We start from the raw sequence: 19,947 nt of genomic DNA, 5'->3' as shown, positions 1-19,947 counted from the left end.
CCTTTGGGCAGGTCCATTGGGTGACTTCTTGTTATTCCTCCCCGAGCCCCACCTGGCAAGATCCTTCCCTTTGATAAGCTGGCAGCAGAGAGTTCAATTCCTGAGAGATTTATTTGCAGTCAGTTCACCCTGCTGTTGTCTCAGGGTTTCATAAGCCTCCAGGCTTGGAGAGGGCCGATGCTGGGACCTGTGCTAACCCCCTGGCCTATCACCCAGTGAGAGTTCAGCAGCCAATTGCATTTAAAAGCCAGCTCAGGAAATGTCTGGACAGTGCTTTCAGCAGGTCCCGGTGAGCACAGTGACCTGTTTCCTGCACAGTACTTTGGACGGTCTGGATGGGGCCAAAGCTGTCATGATTTCCACTGGGGGAGCTTTCGGTTACTTACGGGTGACTGTGCCTTGGAGTTGTTGAGGTGGGCGTACATCAATACTGCAATGTTGCTGTGACCGGCCTCCAGGGCGATGGCCACGGCATTGTTCCCATCCTAGGGAAGAAAAGGAAAAGGTTCCTCAGAGAACTCCCAGCAGGAGACTTGGTGTGACCGTTTAAGTAACACAATACTGAACGTTCGGCGCTTCCAACGCCTTGGAACAGGCAGCAAACCACAAGGCCAACAGCCAGGGCCTGACAGGCTGGGCAAGTTACTGAACTTCTCTCCCAGGTAAAGGTCCGGGGCTGGAATAAAGGATGGTGTGATGACATAGGAGACAGGTTCTAAATGGGAACTGGCATGGCTTTTAAAAAGCAGGGCCTGCCAGACCCACCTCCCCTCTTGCTTTTGGACTGGCCATGGAGTGCAGGTGTGATAGGGCCTGGTGAAACCTGCACAGCAATGCTTTCATTCTGCCGTTGGCCCTCTAGTGGGCTGTTTGTTTGAACAGGTTGGTGTTTCCATGTGTTTCCATGGGGCAGTTCTCAGACTGTGGGCCCTTCTGGCCTTGCAGTCTCGGAATGTCTGGGGCACAGCTGTTCTTTACAATACCTGGTTTCACTTGCAAACAAGGGCATGCACTGTGCACTAGTCCCTGTTAGGCAGGCAGGCAGCAGAAACACCACCCGAGGCTGTAGATGATCAATCGGATGCTGTGTACGGGGACTAGTCCAAGTGGACGGTTTGTGAGCTCCTGACAGGCTGAGGTTTGTTCACATAAAGGGGTTAGTCAAACAATCACTGAGCACAAATACACTGGGAAAAATCAAACTCTGTTTGTGGATAATTTGCAGGTCAACAAAAGGTGAAAATCCCCAGGCAGGAGTGATTCACCCAGCTCTGTCATACAGGGAACTGGTGAGGTGGCAGCACATCGACATATGCAGCAGGGGTGAGAACCCAGCACTACAGTCCCTGGGGGTGAGTGGGGCAGGCAGTGACTTACGTTATCCACAATGGAGATGTCACAAGCTGGCTGGGCCAGGAGCAGCCTCACGGTCTCCAGTCGCCCGTGCTCGCAGGCGCACATCAGGGCTGTGGAGCCCTCCTCATCCTGCAGGTTGACATCGGCCCCACAGGCCAGCACGGCTTCAACCATCTCCTGCCTGCCATGGCTGACCGCCAGCATCAGCGCCGTCTGGCCAGCCTGCAAGCGAGAGGAGAGGTGAGGGGAGCCGCATGCAGGCAGACATGGAGAAGAGACATGGCACAGTCCCCTCCAGCTGGGAGAGGGGATATTAGTAACACTGGATGCTCTCCTAGACAGACAAGTGCCCAGGACCCACAGACTCATACTAGGCCAGAGGGGGTCACGACTGCAGGGAGAGGACAGCGGCTACTCAGCCATGGCTCGTGTGCCCCACAGGGGGACGAGGGATTCTCTCCACTTCCGCTGGGTCTTCTCCCCCGAGGACCTGTTCGGCTTTGCCCATCCCTCAAGTCTGCTGGCTACCCTCTCCCCCCCAGACCTGGTTCCCAAGGGGTCCCAGGCACCGAAAAGGGGCAGCTTCACACAGAAGGCAAATCTAAATAAGGAACACGCTTGGTCCTGCCAGCGACAGAGCACTGAGCACATGCAGGATCCAGCCAGCAGCTGCTGACGGCGACAAGCGCTATTTGGGAACCTTTCGGAGACTCTAGAGTAGGCTGGCTCGGCTCGTGTTCCCGGCCCCATGTGGGGAGCCGCCTGCAGCCAGCCTGTCCCACCCAGAGCTCACTGGGGGTAAAACAAAGCTTGTTTTGGTCCAAAGCAGGAGTAGCTGCCGAAGCTTAGGGCAACCAATCAGGGGACAGACACGAGCCCTGTCACTCAGGTGAGCCAGCCCACCTGCTCACAAGCTGTTCTTTCCAACAGTAGAGGACAGAGGCGCGGCCTGGGAGCTCAGCAGGGCTGAATCTGGGGGTTTGGAGTAGAGGTGACAGGTGCAGGGAGCAGCCCCGCTAGCACTGACCTGGCTCGCCTTGGCATTGACGTTTCCCATGCTGAAAAGTCTCCTGACAACGTTCATGTCATCTTCGTGCTCCACCGACGCCAGAGCTGCCAGCATGAGGGCTGTGTAGCCGGCTTTATTCTGATGGTCAACGTTGCAAACCCCTGCAGAACGAGAAGTGGGCCAGAGCAAACCCCAGCAGGCCAGAACGCTCAGCAGCAAAACTGCCCTCGGTTCTGCTTCCAAGAGCTCGTCTCAAGTCAAGGAGCTGCTGGCGCTGAGCTACGGCGCGCGGGGAGGTCTGGATTCGGGGTGGCCATGCTCATTGTGCGGTGGATGCAGAGCACCTCTTGCGCTGGCACTGCTAGGCCAAGGCACAGTCACCAGACCGTCTGGCCCCCACCCTTCTCAGGCGCGGGGTCAGACCCACTCGCCGTGGGATGCTCTGCAGTTTGGAAAGGCCTTGTTCCCTTAATGTTGCCATATGGTACATGTTTGCTGGGCAGCCCCCGCCTCCACAGCTGCGGTCCTGCGGGAAACCCCTTGCTGGATACCTGGGGCTGCAAAGGAGGTTTGACAAGCTCTGTGCAGCACGGAGCCTTGAGCAGCTCCATGCAGGACTGGAGGATCTGCCGCTGCATGGAATCTCCTGTTCTGTTCCCCACCCTGCCAGGGGTGGGCCACATCAGGGCCCGCGGAAGCTATTTCAGCTACCTGGGCTCATGACAAATGCCTAATGGCTGCACACAGTGTTCTGCACAGGGACCCACTTTCACATGCCCCTGCAATGGCCACTGCCTGGGCTGCGTCTTGCTCTCCGAACGCAGGTGGCACCTTGAACTGCAGGTGGGGCATGAATGAGGGCAGCGAGCTCAGGCCCCTTGTCACAGCACAGACACCAAGACCCCATCTATGTGTTTGTCACTGCACCCGCCCTGTGGTGCCCATGGGCAGCACTTCTGTATCAGATTCTATCACTACCAGAATCTGCTGGCAGAGGAACTGGGGACCCTGGAATGGATGCTGAGGGCAGGAAAATGCTTGTGTAGTAGGTTCATTTTCAGGCCTAATTCACTTGACATGTCTGTAACCCCAGGGCATGGGCCAGTGATGCGTTCTACACCTGGAGCACAGGCTAGTTTCTTGGGCTAGAGCCTGGTCACTAGGGGGCGCTAGGAGAGGGAGGCAGACTGGCCTCCTGTCGGGAGGAGGTGGTGGGTCAGGGCTCCCGGGTGAGTGTGTTTCATGGGAGAGCTCGGGGATCAAGGTCTCTGCTCCAGTCTCCTAGTGCAGAACCCTCAGCTGAGCCATCCCCACTTCCGGGCTGGACAGGGTTACATCGCACCCAGGGGTAAGCAGAAGGCACTTTGTGCTACTAACCTGTGTCCAGGAGCAGCTGCACGATCTGGAAGTTGGAGTGTGAGACGCTGTAGTGGAGAGCTGTGTTACCGTTCCCATCCGAGAGATTGACCACGTGGGCCAGCATCCCCGGAGAGACCTCCGCGAAGGCCAGAAGGTGGCTGGCGACCAGCTCTGGGACAGAGGACTTCTGGCTGGACACTCGGAACCACTCCTGGAGAAGGATGCTGCTGCTGGCCAGCTGGGGAAGGAGAAGCGCAGGCCTCAAGCTGGGAAATGCTGATCTCCAAGGGAACATGCTCATCGGCCAAAGCCGTTGCTGCTCTCAACACTTCCTCTGCTAAGTTTCACCCTAACACGAAGCCCGGGGAGCCTGAGTTCCCATGAGCAGCTGCACCATCCCCAGCCAATCCTCCCATTGCCACAAATACAGAGCAGTGCAATTCCCTCCACCTCCCCCCTCGATAACATGGCACGGATCCGAGCTGCACCAAGGCTCTGGATGACAGGCCAGTGCCGAACCCTCTGGACTGAAGCCTTACACATGGCGCTAGGCATTCCCTGGGCGGGGAGTGGACACGGACAGGAAGCCCCAGGAGGGAAGGCACAGGTGTCTGGAGACATGGGTAGCAGGCAGCAGCTGGCTCTGTGCTGGCTCTCAGGGCTTTCTCAGCATGCCGAGGGGATTGTGTGTGCAGGGTAAGAGCAGCCCTGGATAAGTCCCCTGGGGTTCTGGGGATGCAGGGAGCATGGGCTGTTCGGCCTCCAATCTCTTAGGGTCTGTGATGCCTGGAATGTCAGGCTGAGCCCAGCCAGGAGGAAGGGTTAGTGACTCAGACCATGACTCTACGGTGATCGTCTCATCTGACCTCCTGCACGACACAGGCCAGAGACCTGCCCAGAACAATTCCTTCTGCACTAGAGCAAAATACCCCACCCCCACCTCCCCAACGGGGCGCTCCAGGGTGAGCAGAGTGTCCAGCGTGTGGCATGCAGGGGAAGGACTAGTCTTCCATTGTCCTGGCTCACACACCTTTTCCTTGTGCTCAGTGTGGCGGATTACGGACTCTAGCCGTGGGGCCAGGCAGGGCTGGTGTACAAGGGGTTGCAGAGGAGTTTGTGGATCCAGTCTCTGATGAGCTAACGGAAGCCTCTTTGGGGAGAATACCCCCAACTGCTGGTCTCCATCCCACCTAGGGCAAGCCCAGCTGTTTCACTTCTCGGCACCCCCTCCTACTCACCACCTCTTTGCTCTTCACGGCACTGGGATGGCTGAGGTGGTGCTTCACAATCATGCAGGCCTCTCTCATCCTTGGGCTCAGTTCAAACCTGTGAAAAGCAGTGGTGGGATGGAGCTGTCTGCAGTGTTACCCCAGAGAAGTAGGTGGCCTGCAGAACAGCAGGGGCAGGCCTCGAGCGGGCGCAGCTGCTGGCTAACAACCAGAGTTCCTGACGGGCATGTGCAGAAACATCACGCCAGCTTCTAGCCATGCCTCAGGCACGCCGGCGCAGCCAGGAGCAGCTTTTAAATCTCTGGCAGGACAGGCTGGGGGGGGGTTGCAGCAACTAAGTTAGTTGCTCATTAAAGCACAAAATGGGGGGGGGGGGCGGGAATTCATCAGCAATAGACTCAAAGGATTGTTAGGAGAAAAGAAAACGATCCACGTGCTGCTTCCATGCATGAGTGGAGACAGCCCTGAACCCTCCCTCGGTACGCCCTGGCACTACCTAGCAGAGACATCTGTGGCTCCCCTTGTCAGCGGATCTCAGCACCTCACAAACATTCACAGATTCATCTGCTACTCCCCATTTTGAAGACAGGAAACCGAGGCACAGACAGGAGGGTCCATGGCTCCCCCAGGGAGCATAGAACGGAGCGAGGCATTGAACCAAAACGTCTATGAGTCTAAGGCAAGTGCCAGAGCCACAAGATTATCCTTCCTCTTCTGCAGTAGGGACGCTCTCGCCACTCAGGTGTTGGGCATGGGATTCTGACGCATCAGACATTGGTAACATCCAGAGACTGGATCCCAGAGTAAAGGCACAAATATCTGATCTGGTGCAGCAGGGAGGGTCAGGCTAGAGGGGTCAAAGGGCCGATCTGGATTCCTGCCTTCCTAGAGAGTTGCCCTGGAAAAAGCCCCCATTATTTCCATCATTCAGAATCCCATTTGTGTTCTGCACGGGCCCAAAGGCTCCCGGACTGCAGCACTCGGGGAGCATGCGTTTCAGTCTCTGCTTCCCAGGAGCTCCCAGAGAAACGATTACCGGCCCTGGCAAGCAGCAACATCGGAATGGAGGGACTGCCCAGCTGGGTTAGACCAAAGCTCCATCTAGTTCAGTGTCCCCTCTCCAACACTGGCCAGTCTCAGATGCAAAAACCCCACAGTGGGCAATTATGGTATAACATGGCCATAGCAGAAATTTCTTCCTAACCCAGGGGTCGGCAACCTTTCAGAAGTGCTGGGCCGAGTCTTCATTTATTCACTCTGATTTAAGGTTTCGCGTGCCAGTCATACATTTTAACGTTTTTAGAAGGTCTCTTTCTATAAGTCTAGAATATATAACTAAACTATTGTTGTATGTAAAGTAAATAAGGTTTTTAAAATGTTTAAGAAGCGTCATTTAAAATTAAATTAAAATGCAGAGCCCCCCCAGACCGGCAGTCAGGACCCGGGCAGTGTGAGTGCCACTGAAAATCAGCTCGCGTGCCGCCTTTGGCACATGTGCCATAGGTTGCCTACCCTGATTAGTGGTTGGCTGATGACCAAAGCATGGGGTTTTTTATCCATTCCAAGCTTTGTGGGTTTTTTAATCCTGCTGGGCAATTGCCCTCAATTATATCCAGAGGCAGTGAATTCCACTGGCTAATCTTGTGTTGTGTAGAAAGGAAGTCTCCCTATTTCAGTTTTAAATTTTCTGCCTTGGAGGTGTCTTTGTTCTTGTTTCAGTGGTGCCCGATCCAGCTTTTCTGTACCATTCATTATTTCCTATACCCTTCTGTTCCCTCTTATTTGTTTCCTGTCTAAATTACATGTATCATTGTACCTTGCCATTTATGAATGGTTTTCCAGTCATTCAGAAGGGCTGCACTGGGGAACACATGCTACCCCTTCTCAAAAGTACAGCAAGGCTCCCCTGGACACATGCTCCCCTGATTGCCCCTGGAGGCATTATGGCTTTTCTTGCTAGGAGCTTCAGCAAAGGGCAGTGCACTTCCTTCCTCTGGCTCTAGGAGCGGGTGACTGCACCTTTAGCAAGCTGGGTGCATCTGCAGATCGAAAGTGGCTTTCTTTGTGCATGCGTCATCACAGATTTCAAAATGGGCGGATTGCTAAATTGAAATCTGTTTTTTCCCCCAACAGAACAATGTCCCCAGAGTAGTTTGCACCCAGGCCTATTTTCAACCTTCCACTGTTTTAATGAAGCCCTGCTCAAAACACCAAGCAGGGAGAATTCCCCCCTAGCCCCCCCCATAACACAGATACAGCTAGCGGAATTTTGCTCCAGTTTCCTGAAAGATTCACCTTCTAGCAGAGCCCAACCAGGACAGATGCCAGCCCCCAAGGGGGAATGTTTTACAAAGCTAGGAGCAGGTGGAAATGGGGGTAGAATGCAAACTGTTTAGCAATCTTAGCTTCACTGGTTGCCACTAGTGATGGCTCTAACAGCATCTGCTGGCAGCGCCCAGCTGGGAGATGCTGGCTTGCCCGGGGGGGGTGGGGCTAGGATGAGTTTGAATGGCCGATCTTTTTACTAACCAATTCAGCTGAGATTAGGGCCGGTCAGATTTTTTAAACTCAATTATTTTTCCTATCAAAAAAATACAATTCAAATGTTTCACCAAATGGGTCCAATTGTGGCCACAAAGAGTTGGAAACGAGATGAACATTGTGGCTCTGTTTTGTCTTGTTCACTGGGGGAGGGAAGGAAGTGTCTATGGCAAAATTAGAACAAAATCGTTTCCTTGGACATTTTTGCAGAAATAAAATTGGCTTTTTCGGCCAGGAGAGGGAGACGGCAGCTGGAACTGCTCCTGGCCTGAGACGTTTCTGTGGAAGGGGTTCTAGACAACTCCTCCTCCCTCCCCATTGACTCCAGGGGGTTTGGGGCTGGAATGCTCTCATATAACTGGGCCTTTCTGACTAATTCCAGCCCTGGGGAGACTACCCTGCACTTACTTCTCCTTCACCTCAGTGGGGTCCAATGCTGGTGCACACTCTGTCCCCTGCTCCCCGTTTCTCTTCCTCTGCTCTGTGCCCGGCTCAGGACCCTCCACGCTGCTCGCAGTCTCACCCACGTTCGCACCGATCTCCTCGTCCCAGGTGTTTGCATCATCCTCCGCGTCGCTGTCAGAGCTGGTGGGTGAAATCTTCTCAGAGGAGCTGTCTTCACTGTCCTCCTCCTCCTCCTCACTGGACGTGCTCTCGTACCTGCCGGGAGAGAGAGCAGGGTCAGGGCACTGCAGTGAGATCTGCCACCTTCTCCCATGATGCCCGTACTGTGCAGAGGGAGAGCTGGGGTGATGCTGCTCCCTGCCCCCAACACACACATTGCATGTTGCAATCATGGCAGCTTCTTGCCCTGCTGTGGGACTAGGATGCAGCCAGGTTTACAGAGATCTGCGAGTGCTGGAGCTTGCTCCCTGGCAAGAGATGGAATGAAGGGCACATACTCCCCATTCAGCACGCCCACGAACTGCAGGCTCTTCCTCCCGCCCTCGGCCTCGCTCTTCGGAAACCCGTCTCGCTTCTTCATGATCGACTTCAGTGCACCTGAGGAAACAGATGGAAAGTCACATGGTGGAAAGCTCTGCCTCTGGCATAGACACAGGGCCAGGGTCTCACTCCACCAACCCCAAGTTCCTGGAAAGGAGGCTGGGTGGGGCGGGAGGCTGTCCAGGAGAGGCTGGGGTGGGAGTGCTGGGGGTGAGAACAGGCTGTTCCTGTCCAGAGCCTGCTGGGCTGGGGGATTCTCCGCTTGTCGCTCCGTCTCCCGCCCGGAAGGCCTGGAATTTGTTCTACCTTCGTCTCACTAGAGAGCAACAAAGCACAGGGGAATCTGCTGCTCTGTCCATCTGGACACCCCGAGCTTCAGCAGAGCCACGAGCCCAGGCAGTGTCCTGCATGTGCCGAGGAAGGCAGCTCCAACCCACAGCACTCGGGGCTCTAATTCGCAATGGCTGCCCAGGTGTGGGAGCTCCTAGCCATGCCCAGGTCTTGTCCCCCCAAACACAAGCGCACAATCCCTGCCCTCTTACCCCTCCCCCAACCCCCCCCAACACAATGGCTCCACCTGTCCTGCTCCATACAAACACTGCGCTCCCCCTCCCCCAGCCTGAAGATCCTCAGTCACCCCACAAACCTCTGGGCTAATTCACTGGGGGGCTGGAAGCATGTGGTTACCAGAATTGCTGTCACATGACCTATGATGAGGTCATCTGCCCAGGTGCCTGATCAACACAGCCTCCTCTCAGGTTGGAAGTCTCCTCTCACTGACACTGCTGAGTAGCTCCATTGAAGTTAATGGGATGGTGTCAAACCGGTGTGAGTGAGTGGAGAACCAGGATCCTGGGGGGTCAGGCTCCAGCTAACTGCTTGAAAAGAAATGCAAATGGGCGTATTCCGCCAGGGCCTGACAGGTGCGAGACTAGTCAGCATGCAGCAGATGCTGGCGTAAGTGACTCACCAGCCCCAGGACTCAGAGGAGCGTTACTGTCCTTCTCCAGAGGCCTTTCCGGCGTTGCACTCGCACACTCGTGCACCCCGTTCCTGGAGTCCTGGGGAATTAAACGTGACCCTTGCTCCACTTCCACCGTCCCTGTCCCTCCCTGAGGCATGGCTGTCTTAGTGCCACTGGCGACGCCAGACTCAGCAACGTCCACCTGGTTTCCACCTTCTCCGGCTCCATTGGGGGTTTGTTTAGACTTATCACCAGCCACACCTTGATCTGTTTCTTCCATTGCTGCATCGATTCCTGCCTCTATATCAGCTTGGGTGTCCTTCTCTTCATACAGGGCTGGTGAATCTGGACCTACAGCAACTTCTCTACTTTCCAAATTGCAGTTGACTCCAATGCACAACATCTCTGGCGAGCAATCCACACCCTTATCGATCATTTCCAAGTGGCTGCCCACCCCCTGGCTCTGCATTGGTACCGCAGCCTCTGCGTGTGCTTCTACCATCTGAGGCTTGGCCATTATTTCCTTATCTATCAAAGTTCTTGGCCTTCTGGAACAAACCTCTACTCTTAACTCCTCAAGCTCCTTAGTCGCGTCCTTCAAGTGGCCTTCCATCATGGCGATGACTTCTCTCTGGTGGCCAATCGTGTGCTGCAGCAGCTCCATTTCCTTCTCTGCTTCCGTTGGAAGCCCTAACAAGGACTCCACAACCCACACTGCAGCGTCCTTGGTCTCAGTCTCTTGGCCAACAGCAATCTCATGGCATGGCTTCTGAGATCGGTAGTAGAACACGGCCTCATTCATGTTCACCCCCTCGCCCACACCTACAGACTTACACGCTTTCTCCACGGCCTTTGCGGGGCGGGCAGCCGCCTTGCTGGCTCGCACGTTCCTGTCCGAAGCAGACAGTTTCTCAGTGAGTCTCCTTAACTCTGTGATTTTACTTGCTCGAGCCTTCACCGACTCCAGTTCCCTTTCCAGTTCCGCGGGAGCCTCCTGGCTTGCCCTGGCAACCTCTGCGCCGAGAGACCTGGGTGGAAAGCTGAAAACAGAAGCCTCGCTCGTTTCGGGCAGGGGTTGCTCCTGCAAACCCGCCATCAGCTTCTCCTTCTCCCGCTTCAGTTTGCAGATTTTCATTTCTAGGACTGGGATCGTCTTAACTTGTTCCTCCAGCTCTTTGAGTTGCTTGAGGGCAGCAGCCATCTGCTCCCGCACATGCTGCAGATGCGCTGGGCTAATGTTGGTGGCCGGGGTGCTCCTTCCGGAATTCAAAGGGCTCATTCTCATAGAGCCCGTCAGAGACGGGCCAGGTGTGGCTTGGCTGTCCCCATTTCCATTCAAAGGGACAGCAGAGGAGGAGCGGGTCTGGTGAAAAGAAGCGGTACTGGAGACGGAGATCCATGTTTTGGAGGGACTGCTGGGTGGCCCAGTCATCTGGGCATCTCCACTACTCAGCAAATGGAGCTGTTCTAGCTCCAGCCTCCTACTTGTCTCTTGCAGGGTTTTCTCCACCCGGGGATTTCGCATGAGGGATTTGGGGGCAGGAGGTGGGAGGAGATTTATAACTGGAGTTGGAGACACAGGGTTGGAAGCCTGTTTGCTCAGGGTCTCTCTCATTTCTGAGGACCCAGACTGCGTTCTGATGCGTGGAGATAACAGGAGCACGTTCCTTCCATCCTCGCTGGCCGTGGATGCCAGAGACTCGGTGGAGGTCCATCCACTGGCGTGGCCGCTGGGGCTTCTCAGGGAACTGGGCTGCTGCTTGGGCCCTTTCGCTTTCCGGTGCTTCGGCACCTTCTTGAGAGTTTGGCCACTCTCAATGTCATCGACATATTTCAGAAAATCGAGGTCTAGCAGGAAGCCATAGGGGGTTTCCACAGAGTAGGAGCTCTTCTCCCCATCGTCCTGATCTCTGTACAAGAAGGGGCCACCTAAATCTGCCAGGAAAGCCAAAAGGAAACCATTGGTACAGTAAAGAAAAACCTAAGTTCATCAAACCCATCTCCTGTCCCTGTCTCCAGAGGTGCTGGAAGTAGGAGTGTGGGGGGTGCGGTAGCACCCCCTTGCTTGAAGCGGTTTCCATCATATACTGAGTTTACAGTTTGGTTCAGCTCTCAGCACCTCTGCCTGTCTCCATGTTCTCAGCTTTTCCTGCTGGATGCAGGGCAAGTGTTAGATGCCACAGAAAGTTCACGTAGGTGCCCAGACTGGACAAAAAGGCCTGGGGCTCTCTCACCTGGCAGAAGATGGGAAGCAGGGGTCTGGAATAACCCCATGTGCCCTCTGATCTGAGCACCACTTGGAGCCTTTGGGGAAGCCTGGACCCATGTGAGTGTCACACCCAAATTTGAGGGCGAGGATTAATTCAGGGTCTTTAAGAGGGAGGTGAAGCAGCATGGTCAGTCCATGGACAGAGGATGCTAAATTGGGGCATGTTCAGCAGGGACAGGGCCATGAGACAAAGTGACCTAGGGCCTGATCCAATGTCCATTGAGGGCAGCGGTGGCAATAGTCTTTGGATCAGGCCCAGAGAGAGGTTAGGAGTCTGCGCTTCATGAAAAGGCCTTCACTCTGGTGTTAAAGTAGAGGGGAGCAGCGGGGTGGGGGGCTGGGAGGGGGAAGGGGGAGGTGCCCAGCTCCCCATCCCTGCCTGGTGCAGCTGCCAGTCAATTCAGGTGTATGGCTGAGCCCCAGAGCATCTGAAGGAAACCCTCCGTCATTAGTACGAATGGACCGACAGCGAGAGTGTCTGAGCCCTGGGATCCCCTCTCTACTTGCTCAGGTGTGTGACCCTCCCACTGGATTAGCTCTGAATCCTCACTAGAATCCTGCTAGAGCTGGTTGGGAATTTTCTGTCACAGTGATTTTCTGACACAAAATGCAGTTTCCACAAAGTCGACATTTTCAGTAGGAAAATCTTGATTTTACCAAAAATTTTCAATTTTCCATCAGTGATAAATCAAAATAAAATATTCCACTTTGTCTGCGTTTGACCCAAATCAGAATATTTTATTTTGTTGAACTGACCCAAAACAGATCATTTCAAATCTGTTCAATAAAACATTAAACTACATTTCCCTGAAGCACAGGGCCTTGTAGGAATTGTAGTTCAGCCCTGCCCCCTGCGTTAGAATCATAGAATATCAGGGTTGGAAGGGACCTCAGGAGGTATCTAGTCCAACCCCCCGAACAAAGCAGGACCAACCCCAACTAAATCATCCCAGCCAGGGCTTGGTCAAGCCTGACCTTAATAACCTCTAAGGAAGGAGATTCCACCACCTCCCTAGGGAACCCATTCCAGTGCTTCACCACCCTCCTAGTGAAATAGTGTTTCCTAATATCCAACCTAGACCTCCCCCACTGCAACTTGAGACCATTGCTCCTTGTTCTGTCATCTGCCACCACTGAGAACAGCCGAGCTCCATCCTCTGGAACCCCCCTTTCAGGTAGTTGAAGGCTGCTATCAAATCCCCCCTCACTCTTCTCTTCTGCAGACTAAATAAGCCCAGTTCCCTCAGCCTCTCCTCGTAAATCATGTGCCCCAGCCCCCTGATCATTTTCATTGACCTCCCCTGGACTCTCTCCAATTTGTCCACATCCTTTCTGTAATGGGGGGACCAAAAGTGGACACAATACTCCAGATGTGGCCTCACCACTTCCCTCAATCTGCTGGCAGTGCTCCTATTAATACAGCCCAATATGCCATTGGCCCTCTTGTCAACAAATGCACACTGCTGACTCATATCCAGCTTCTCGTCCACTGAAATCCCCAGGTCCTTTTCTGCAGAACTGCTGCTTAGCCAGTGTGTCCCCAGCCTGTAGCGGTGCATGGGATTCTTCCTTCCTAAGTGCAGGACTCTGCGTTCTCTCCTATGAGCCAAGCTCCCTGGAGGACTACATCTCCCATAATGCAGTGTAGATTACCCTCAGCCCAAGCTGTGTGGTGCATCATGGGAAATGTAGTCTGGGAAGGGAGTCTGGTTCATAGGGAGAATGGGACTCCTGAGCTCCCATGAGGCAAAGTACCAAAGGTCCATGCAGTTTAATGTTGAAATGACTGGAAAGAAGCATTTTGAGTCATTTCAACAAAACGAACAGTCAGCATGGATTCACCAAGGGCAAGTCATGCCTGATTAACCTAATTGCCTTGTATGACAAGATAACTGGCTCTGTGGATGAGGGGAAAGCAGTGGATGTGTTATTCCTTGACTTTAGCAAAGCTTTTGATATGGTCTCCCATAGTATTCTTGCCAGCAAGTTAAAGAAGTATGGGCTGGATGAATGGACTGTAAAGTGGATAGAAAGCTGGCTAGATCATTGGGCTCAATGGTTAGTGATCAATTGCTCCTGTCTAGTTGGCAGCTGGTATCAAGCAGAGTGCCCCAAGGGTCAGTCCTGGGGCCAGTTTTGTTCAATATCTTAATTAATGATCTGGAGGATGGTGTGGATTGCACCCTCAGCAAGTTTGCAGATGACACTAAACTGGGAGGAGTGGTAGATACGCTGGAGGGTAGGGATCGGATACAGAGGGACCTAGACAAATTAGAGGATTGGGCCAAAAGAAATCTGATGAGGTTCAACAAGGACAAGTGCAGAGTCCTGCACTTAGGACCGAAGAATCCTATGCACTGCTACAGACTAGGAACCGAATGGCAAGGCAGCAGAAAAGGACCTAGGGGTTACAGTGGACGAGAAGCTGGATATGAGTCAACAGTGTGCCCTTGTTGCCAAGAAGGCTAATGGCATTTTGGGCTGTATAAATAGGGGCATTGCCAGCAGATCGAGGGATGTGATCATTCCCCTCTATTCAACATTGGTGAGGCCTCATCAGGAGTACTGTGTCCAGTTTTGGGCCCCACACTACAAGGAGGATGTGGAAAAATTGGAAAGAGTCCAGCAGAGGGCAACAAAAATGATTAGGGGGCTGGAGCAGATGACTTATGAGGAGAGGCTGAGGGAACTGGGATTGTTTAGACTGCAGAAGAGAAGAATGAGGGGGATTTGATAGCTGCTTTCAACTACCTGAAAGGGAGTTCCAAAGAGGATAGATCTAGACTGTTCTCAGTGGTACCAGATAACAGAACAAGGAGTAATGGTCTCAAGTTGCAGTGGGGGAGGTTTAGGTTGGATATTGGGAAAAACTTTTTCACTAGGAGTGTAGTGAAGCACTGGAATGGGTTACCTAGGAAGGTGGTGGAATCTCCTTCCTCAGGGTAGGTCTACACTTACCCGGTAGTTCGGCGGCAAGCAAATCGAACTTCTGGGTTCGACTTATCGCGTCTTGTCTGGACGAGATAAGTCGAACCCGGAAGTGCTCGCCGTCGACTGCGGTACTCCAGCTCGGCGAGAGGAGTACGCAAAGTCGACGGGGAAGCCTGCCTGCTGCGTCTGGACTGAGGTAAGTTCGAACTAAGGTACTTCGAACTTCAGCTACGTTATTCGAATTGGGGGGTTAGTGTAGACCAGGCCTTAGAAGTTTTTAAGGCCCGGCTTGACAAAGCCCTGGCTGGGATGATTTAGTTGGGGGTTGGTCCTGCTTTGAGCAGGGGGTTAGACTAGATACCTCCTGAGGTCCCTTCCAACCCTGATATTCTATGAAAGGTTTCAACATTTCCAAATATTTTATGAAAAAGTTCTACATTTCCACTTTTCATCCCAATTTGTGTGAAAAGAAACGTTGCCATACAGGAATTTCCTGCCGGGTGGAAATGCCGGGTTTTGCTCAGCTCTACCAACAGCCCCCAGAGAGATACGGCTGCAGCCAGGGCCAGCCTTACATAGGGGCGAACTGGGAGAAAGCCCAGGGCACCGTTATAAATGGGGTGCCCCTCCCCCTGCTGCTCTGCTGGGGCCTGCAGTCCTACGGCTCTGCCCCCTGTCTTGGAGCTGCCCCTGGCCAGCTGCTCCTGGGAGCTTCCTGCCTGCTGTATGGGGGGGGGGGGGTGCTGATGTCACGGTGTCCCCTGCCCTCCCCCACACCCAAGTACCCCATCTCCGCAGAGCAGGGTGTGTGTGTGTGAGGACAGGGCTCACCAAGAGAGGGACTGAGCAGCTGGTGGCGGCTGCAGTGTCTGAAGGAGCTTTCCTTAAGAGAGCTGCACTCAGCAGTCTGAAAGGGCCAGAGCGTGGTCTCACACACACTGTCTCTTTCACACTCATCCCACAACACATACTTAAATTGTTGGTTTTGTTGGTACTTGTTGGTACTTCCTGCAATGCGTATATGTTCTCTGTAATTTTATTCTTTCAAAGTGCTGTTATTTTAGTTTTTTGACTGGTCTGTGCATTTTGTAATTTTATTTCTCTCTCATGCTTACATTGAATTCTTTGAGTAGTGAGTTTTAAAATGCCTAACCTGTCCTGGCTGGAGTAATTATGATTATTACCGTTATTATCATATTGTGCTTTGTCATTCATTATTTAAAGTGGTACAATCAACTAACAGTATCCTTCTAGAACAGTGGTTCCCAAACTGGGGTTCGTGAACCCCTGGGGGTTCGCGAAATGTTACAGGGGGTTCTTGGGAAAAAATTCCCTAATGGTGGACAGAGCTGTCCCTAGGAACTCTGGGCAGCATGTGGCCAGCAGCTTGGAGCCTCTGGACTTCCAAGAGCTAAGCAGATCAAAGCAAGCCTATCTGTCACACTGAGGAGATTTAAACTTCAAGACTCCTTATAAGAAATGGAAAGGGAGGTGGATATTTTTTGCTGTTTTTAAAATGAAACAGGCAGCTAGTATTGTTTTTAAAATGATTATGAAGAACAAGTTTAAGCTTTGTTGCAACATGTGGTGTTGGCCTGGACTGCTCAAGATCTGAATGCTTGTGTAAGAGGAACTCTTTGAGTTGGCTTCTTAAATACCTTCATACTGTTTCACATCTGATACTCCTTGATGAAACATAGGAGTCTTGTCTTATAACAGGCTTATTCAAAGTGATACAAGCTATGAAAGTGAGTTCTTGGAAGAGTGTTGCCATTTTAATAATGTAATAAAAATACTGTAATGATAAATAATTAATAATGATTAGTGTGTAATAAGCATATCATAAAAACAAATTTTATATTTCCAAGATCACTGCTTTTATAATTTATACTCAGGTAAAGGAGAAAATCCCTGGAAATATTCATTTTTAGGAGGGGGTTCGCGAGACTTGACATTTTAGTGAAAGGGGTTCACAGGTTGTTAAAGTTTGGGAACCACTGTTCTAGAATGTAACTTTAGCTTGTACTCACCGTAGCAGTGCCAGTTTAAAAAACATTAGCTAAACGCATAACTTTAGACACTGGGCAGATGAAAGTCGCTTATTTTCAAATTGTATTTTTAGTTATATCTGTAAAATAACTTAAAATTTGCATGAAAATAACTGCAGTTCCAACCCTGATACCAATAGCAATGATGGAGTCAAAATGTTAGTGAGTCACATACATGATTGTGATCCATAAACATAAATGCCAAAATAATTAGAAAAATAAATTCCCTTTCTTAATAAAAGAGCAAAAAACCCTTATCACATATGTTCAAATTATGTTTTTAGTGACAAACAATTGACTAAAGTAGATAATGGCAGTAACACAGATTTTAAGCCGATTTTATTTATTTTGATGTCTCTCTAATAAAGATAGTGTACAAAGTATCAAACGAGTAAAGCTGCAGAACTGATGCCTCAAGGTTTGGGATTGGGAACATCTTGCTGTATTATCTCCTGATTGTTCTAAATTTACATAGAAACTTTAAACGTGGCTTTAATTGGTGCTTGTATATTTTTTTTCTTTCTTTATATAACAATTAGATACAGCGCTCCTGTCAGCTAATTCCTACGTTATTATCTGCAAAACCCCTGGAGTTTTCAGGTACCTAAACAGTCCCTGGACTCACGGTTAAAGTTTCCTCCCCCCAAATCTGAAATGGTGCCCTGGATGAGCCAGAGGTCGTGGGCGCTGGCAAGATGCAGCCCCCATGTGACAGCGAAGCCACATGTCGAGCATGAGGCACCACAAGGGTGTCAATACACCGTATGCCAGGCCCCCCTTCTGCGCTGCTGCTGCTGGCGCTGCCTTCGGAGCTGGGTGCCCGGCCAGTATCAGGCCACCCTGCCAGTGCTGAGGTCTAGCCTCCGGCATCTCTTTCAATACAAATTAAACACTAGGGGAGGCAGTGGGGCCCAGAGGTGATGGGGGGAGGGGAGGGAAGGGAAAGCCCAGGGAGCCTGTGGGGGCTAGGAGTGATGGGGAAATGCCAAAATACAAGTTCCCCAGGGTGCCATTTTTCCTAAGGCCGGCCCTGGCTGCAGCCTTGGAGGTGCAGACGACTGTGATTAGGTTGCAGCCCCTGCCATTTGCATTCATGGCAGAGGTTGGTCACCCCTTTCCATCTCTTTTTGTGGGAGGGCAGGGGGTGCCCCATCTTTACATTCAGAGCTGGGCACTGGGAGAACACATCATCCTGCTACCGCTTAGGTAGGAGCTGCCCATGTCTTTACCTGGGAGATTCTGGTTCAGGTGTATGGGCTGTGCCATCTTCTCCTAGGGGATCACAAAACCATAGACCAGCGGACTGCGAATCTGAAAAGACATTACGAGCCGGAGTGAATTCCTTCCTGGTAGGTAGGTTGTGACTCTCAGCAGCACAGACTAGAAGGAAGCCCGTCTATGCAACCCCAACTGCCCTCCCACCTTCACACCCCAATTCCACTTCATACGCCAAAACATCACAAAGAAACCCCAATCACAGGGGAACAGCCTCCCGCCGCATCACACCACCACACGGCGAAACCTGCCTCCCTCAGAGAGCTCTGTGCCCAGACAGCCTCCGCGGTCCTCCTCCCGTAGAGACGGCCTCATGGAACGCTCAGCGCAGCAGGAGCCTGCGTTTCCCACACAGATTAGACGGGGACCCTCCGTCTCCCTTTCCCCAACTCCATTCTGCAGCATTTGTGTTGGCTCCTGCCCTGGAAGCCTTTAGCCACCCCCACCCCGTCTGGGCAGCCTGCCTCACAGCACAGCATAGGAGGATTAGGGGAAATTGCAGCTAGACTCTGCAATGCATTCTGGGGCACAGAGGAAGCGGGAGACCTGAAGTGAAACTTGGAAAAGAAAATATAACCTGAAAGGTAAGGGAGGAGAAGACCCTGCTCAGGCAGCAATTGCATCAGAGAAAGGGCAAAATCTGTACCATGCCCCAGCTTCTGTTCAGCACTTGTCAGCTGGACAGAGCACTGGACTGAGGCTCAGGAGATCTGGGTTCTGGCCCTGGCTCTGCTGCTACGTGACCTTAGGTACAAGTCACCTTTCTGTGCCTCAATTTCCTTATTTGTAAGATGGGGAGAATGACACTGACCTTCTCTGCAGATCTACTGAGGAAAAGCACCATAGAAGAGGTAGGGATGGTTACTAAAATGCTTTACAATGAAGATCACCTTCCCCAAGATCCCTAATGCAAAAATCTCTGTGTGGAGAAAACCGTCCTGGAGACAAGGTGGAGGCTTGAGCAAGAGCCAAGCTATCTGCTGAAGACTGGGAGTGTGGGGGAATCTGAGACACAGAGAGGAAATGACTCACCCAGGGCACTCAGTGGTTAGGGGCAGATCTGGGAACAGCTCTATGGGGCGCTCACCCCTTGAATACTGTGTCCAGTTCTGGTCACCTCATTCCAAAAAGGATAAAGTGGAACTGGAAATGGTCCAGAGATGGGCAACAAAGATGATCAAGCGTATGAAATGGCTTCCATATGAGGAGAGTCCAAAAAGACTGTTCAGGTTAGAAAAAGAGATGATTAAGGGGGGATACGCTACAGGTCTATAAAATCATGATGTGGAAAAAGTGAACAGAATTATTTACCATTTCCCACAATACAAAAACAACAGGGGTCACCTGATGAAATTCATAGGCAGCAGGTTTAATACAAACAGGAGGAAATACTTTTTCACACAATGCACAATTAATCTGTGGAACTCATTGCCAGGGGATGGCCAAAGGTATAACTGGGTTCAAAAAAGAACTAGATAAGTTCATAAAGGATAGGTCCATCAATGGCTATTAGCCCAGATGGCCAGGGATGCAACCCCATGCTCTGGGTGTCCCAAAACCTCTGACTGCCAGAAGCTAGGAGGGGAAGACAAGAGGGTGGATCTCTCCATAGTTGCCCTGTTCTGTGCACTCCCCTGGAAGTTCTAGCACTGGTCCTTGCTGGAGAGAGGAAACTGGGTTAGATGGACCATTGGTCTGATGCAGCATGGCTGGTCTTATGAACACGAGTCTCCCAAGTCCCAGACCAGGACCCTGGCCACTAGACCCTGCGGCCATAGTTAAGGTAACAATGGAGGTGGAGGGGTTTCTATCTGAGCAGGGCCTGGGGCTGTCTGGGACATGACGCACACACTGAAATGAGCTCTTCTGGAGGAGCCACTCCCAGCTTCTCAGTTCCCGCTGCAGTCTGGCTCCCAGGGCACCAGTGAGATTTTTAGAATCAAACTGTCTGCAAGACCTGGGGTTGTAAGTGCATTTCTGGAATGTTTTCTAAGCCGTTTCTGGAACGTTTGAAAGGCTTT

General features: G+C 52.1%; 1 protein-coding gene across 2 annotated transcripts in view; it reads right to left on the bottom strand.

Annotated features, from left to right (window-relative positions):
* The window catches only part of KANK3 (KN motif and ankyrin repeat domains 3), a 48,311-nt gene that overhangs the window by 2,437 nt on the left and 25,927 nt on the right, over positions 1-19,947 (bottom strand). For both annotated transcript variants that reach the window (XM_054013570.1, XM_054013569.1), the window contains exons 2-10: positions 17,881-17,962; positions 9,410-11,338; positions 8,397-8,496; positions 7,903-8,154; positions 4,963-5,050; positions 3,743-3,962; positions 2,384-2,526; positions 1,378-1,578; positions 387-485 (exon numbers count right to left, since the gene is read on the bottom strand). In XM_054013570.1, coding sequence (XP_053869545.1) covers positions 387-485; positions 1,378-1,578; positions 2,384-2,526; positions 3,743-3,962; positions 4,963-5,050; positions 7,903-8,154; positions 8,397-8,496; positions 9,410-11,338; positions 17,881-17,917 — 3,069 coding nt within the window. In that variant the 5' untranslated portion in view covers positions 17,918-17,962. The remainder of the gene's footprint in view (positions 1-386; positions 486-1,377; positions 1,579-2,383; positions 2,527-3,742; positions 3,963-4,962; positions 5,051-7,902; positions 8,155-8,396; positions 8,497-9,409; positions 11,339-17,880; positions 17,963-19,947) is intronic.

This window comes from Malaclemys terrapin, chromosome 24 (assembly GCF_027887155.1).
Source record: "Malaclemys terrapin pileata isolate rMalTer1 chromosome 24, rMalTer1.hap1, whole genome shotgun sequence".
Lineage (NCBI taxonomy): Eukaryota > Metazoa > Chordata > Testudines > Emydidae > Malaclemys > Malaclemys terrapin.
Note: the sequence above shows the minus strand (reverse complement) of the source record. Positions and strands in the feature narration are given on the sequence as shown.